Source organism: Austrofundulus limnaeus, unplaced genomic scaffold (assembly GCF_001266775.1).
Source record: "Austrofundulus limnaeus strain Quisiro unplaced genomic scaffold, Austrofundulus_limnaeus-1.0 Scaffold2280, whole genome shotgun sequence".
Classification (NCBI taxonomy): domain Eukaryota; kingdom Metazoa; phylum Chordata; class Actinopteri; order Cyprinodontiformes; family Rivulidae; genus Austrofundulus; species Austrofundulus limnaeus.
In genome coordinates, this window is record NW_013954682.1 from 15,346 (window position 1) to 17,926 (window position 2,581).

Here is a 2,581-nt window from a genome sequence, read left to right on the forward strand (position 1 = left end):
GGAGCATCCCGGTCAGAGGCAGCTTCAGATATAAACACTGAACTAAAGAAGCATGTGAGATAATTATTTAATCAGCTCTGACATCACGTCTTTTACTGCGCATGCATGTCACATCAGCGCTGTGTTGCGTTCACACAGGGGTCTGATACAGGTCACATTTAAAATGTAATGTGAACGTTCACACAAAAAGATCGGATTTTTTCAAAAAATCAGAACTGAGCATTAAGACCTGCAGTGTGAACGTAGCCTATGATAAAAAGTTTTTTTTTTACTTCACTCTGCACCCTTTTACTGTACTTCAGGGTATGATTTACTTTGTTTTTTTAATGCTGTATATGGATGGTTTTGTTTTTAAGCATGAAAGAAAGAAACAAATTAATAGACATCTCTTAATATATTTTGACAATTCAAAATACCTATTTAAGAAACTGTATCTCTAATTATATTCTGACTTGTATAAATACCATTAGACTTATCATCATGTTGTATGGAGACTCCAGTTCAAGATATTTTAAATGTATCTTTGGATATGAGATTCACTATATAAGATTTAATTAATGCAAATTTCAGACTTTTTCATGTTCTGTAAATTGTATTTAAAACAAAGCTGCTGCTGTTGATCATTCTGTTTTCAAAAGCCCCACCCCCAAGGCCAGTACTCTAAGGGAAACACTTTTTTGAAGATGTTCTTGATAATACAATTGACTGTTAGTAACTCAGTCTACATGTTTGCATCTGTTTAATCAGATGTCATATATTATATACCTCTGTATAATCATGTTAATATTTTTGTAGTACAAAGTACAGTACACGTTTTTCTTATTTTATCAAAATTTGAACATTTTTGTTTCGGGCAGTTAACTTTTCATGTCGGGCAGGTAACATTTGTTGTAAAAAATTAAAATCTTGTCGAACCCTGTAACATTGACGCAGGCACTTTGTGCAAAGATATAGTGATGGGAATAAAAATTCCTSATTTTTTTCAGTTCAAGGTTTTATGTATAAGTACATAATACAATTCAACTGTTACCAGTTTCTAAAATGAACAGCAACAACTGAAGAGGCAGTTTTTTTCTCCAAGATATTTAGATAAAACTCTGCTGCTTGGCTGCTCCTTTAAACTCCCATCTGAATACGTCTTTTTAGCAAAGCCTTACTGGCAWTAAGTGCTGTATGTATTACTCCATKGTGAAGCTGATTTCCTGACAAACAGGGGGCAGTAGATTCAAATTTGTAAAATCTTCATAATCTAACAAAACAAAATTTTTCTTTTCATACCTGAGCATCCTCTCGCAAGTCTGTTGCCTCCTTGAGGGGGSCGCTGGCTTTTTTGAAAACTTCGTCCACCATCTTGATGCCTGTGTGTCTCAATGTAACATACTCCCTTCCGCGTCGACCCACTCTCCTCACTGACAGCCCTCGGCGTGGGGCCTTCCCATCTCCTCGTCGGTTGGTGATGACCACATGGACAAAAAGGCTGCTGTGTGGTAAGAGGTCTCCTGCCAGGCCCAGCAAGGGCACATTCCGGTAGCCAGGCTGTAGGCACTCAAAGGCAACAGTGTTCTGGCCAATGAAATCRTCTCCTATGTAGTCATCGTCCAACACCACAAAGCGTAACAAGGCCAGCTCAGGCATGTTCACCTGTACACAGGAAAGTGAAGCACGAACATGTTACCCAGCTCTGCACCAAAAATAAAAACATTAACACTGTTCGTCACAGCTTCAAATTTAAAATCTGTTCAATTCATCTTTAACATTAGTTTATAGGAGAAGGAATGGAAAAGTATTAATTACTGGGCTTGCCCATGCAATGGGCAAAACATTGCTCTACACCTCTAAAACCRTSTCTTTATTAGTTTTTATTTGGGKCTTGCCATGCAATGGCAAGATCCATTACTCTACACCTCTAAACAGGTCTCTTTATTTATTTATTCTTCATCCAGCACTTTTAATGTGGCTCGAACCATAGCAYGTACCCCCACAACAGTTACATCAAATTTCTGTCTTGAAGTGGAGAAGTGTGTTATTACTCAACATGTTCATTTGAGTTGCCATCATGACAAAATTTGCAAAAACCCGCCTCCCTGCAGCTGCAGCCGCTGCCCCTCGCTTTAAAAACAGTCAGGTGATCTGTCGCAGTTTTGTTGTGCTCGTGAACACAGGAGAAACGCTGCGAGGTCCTTTTAGAAATATAATATAGATAAAATAAAACGTAATCCTTGGTGGAAAATAGTCCAGGAAACGCTGAGGGCTTTCCCGGGAGGTGTTCACCTGAGCTGAGTAGACCACCCACCCACAGAAGTCAAGTCAAGTCAACTTTATTTATATAGCACATTTAAAAACAACTGCCATTGGCCAAAGTGCTTCACATATTGCAAACTAAAAACAAAGCATTGCTAAAAGAACACAAATGATAAAACCATAAAAACCAGACCAAATAAATAAGGAAACAACTCTCAAACTACATTAAAAGCTTTTGAAAACATGTTGTAGGAATGGGTTACTTATGCAAATAAGCCCACCTTACATCTTCCCATTACAAAGTTATGAGAGAAAATTTTACCAAGGTTTTCCTCATTAC

The 2,581-nt window shown here is 37.9% G+C and overlaps 1 protein-coding gene across 1 annotated transcript in view; it reads right to left on the reverse strand.

The window, feature by feature from the left end:
• The window catches only part of plcl1 (phospholipase C like 1), an 18,001-nt gene that overhangs the window by 11,418 nt on the left and 4,002 nt on the right, over positions 1-2,581 (reverse strand). The window contains exon 3 of the mRNA XM_014034755.1: positions 1,279-1,641. Within this exon, the coding sequence (XP_013890209.1) occupies positions 1,279-1,641 (363 nt within the window). The remainder of the gene's footprint in view (positions 1-1,278; positions 1,642-2,581) is intronic.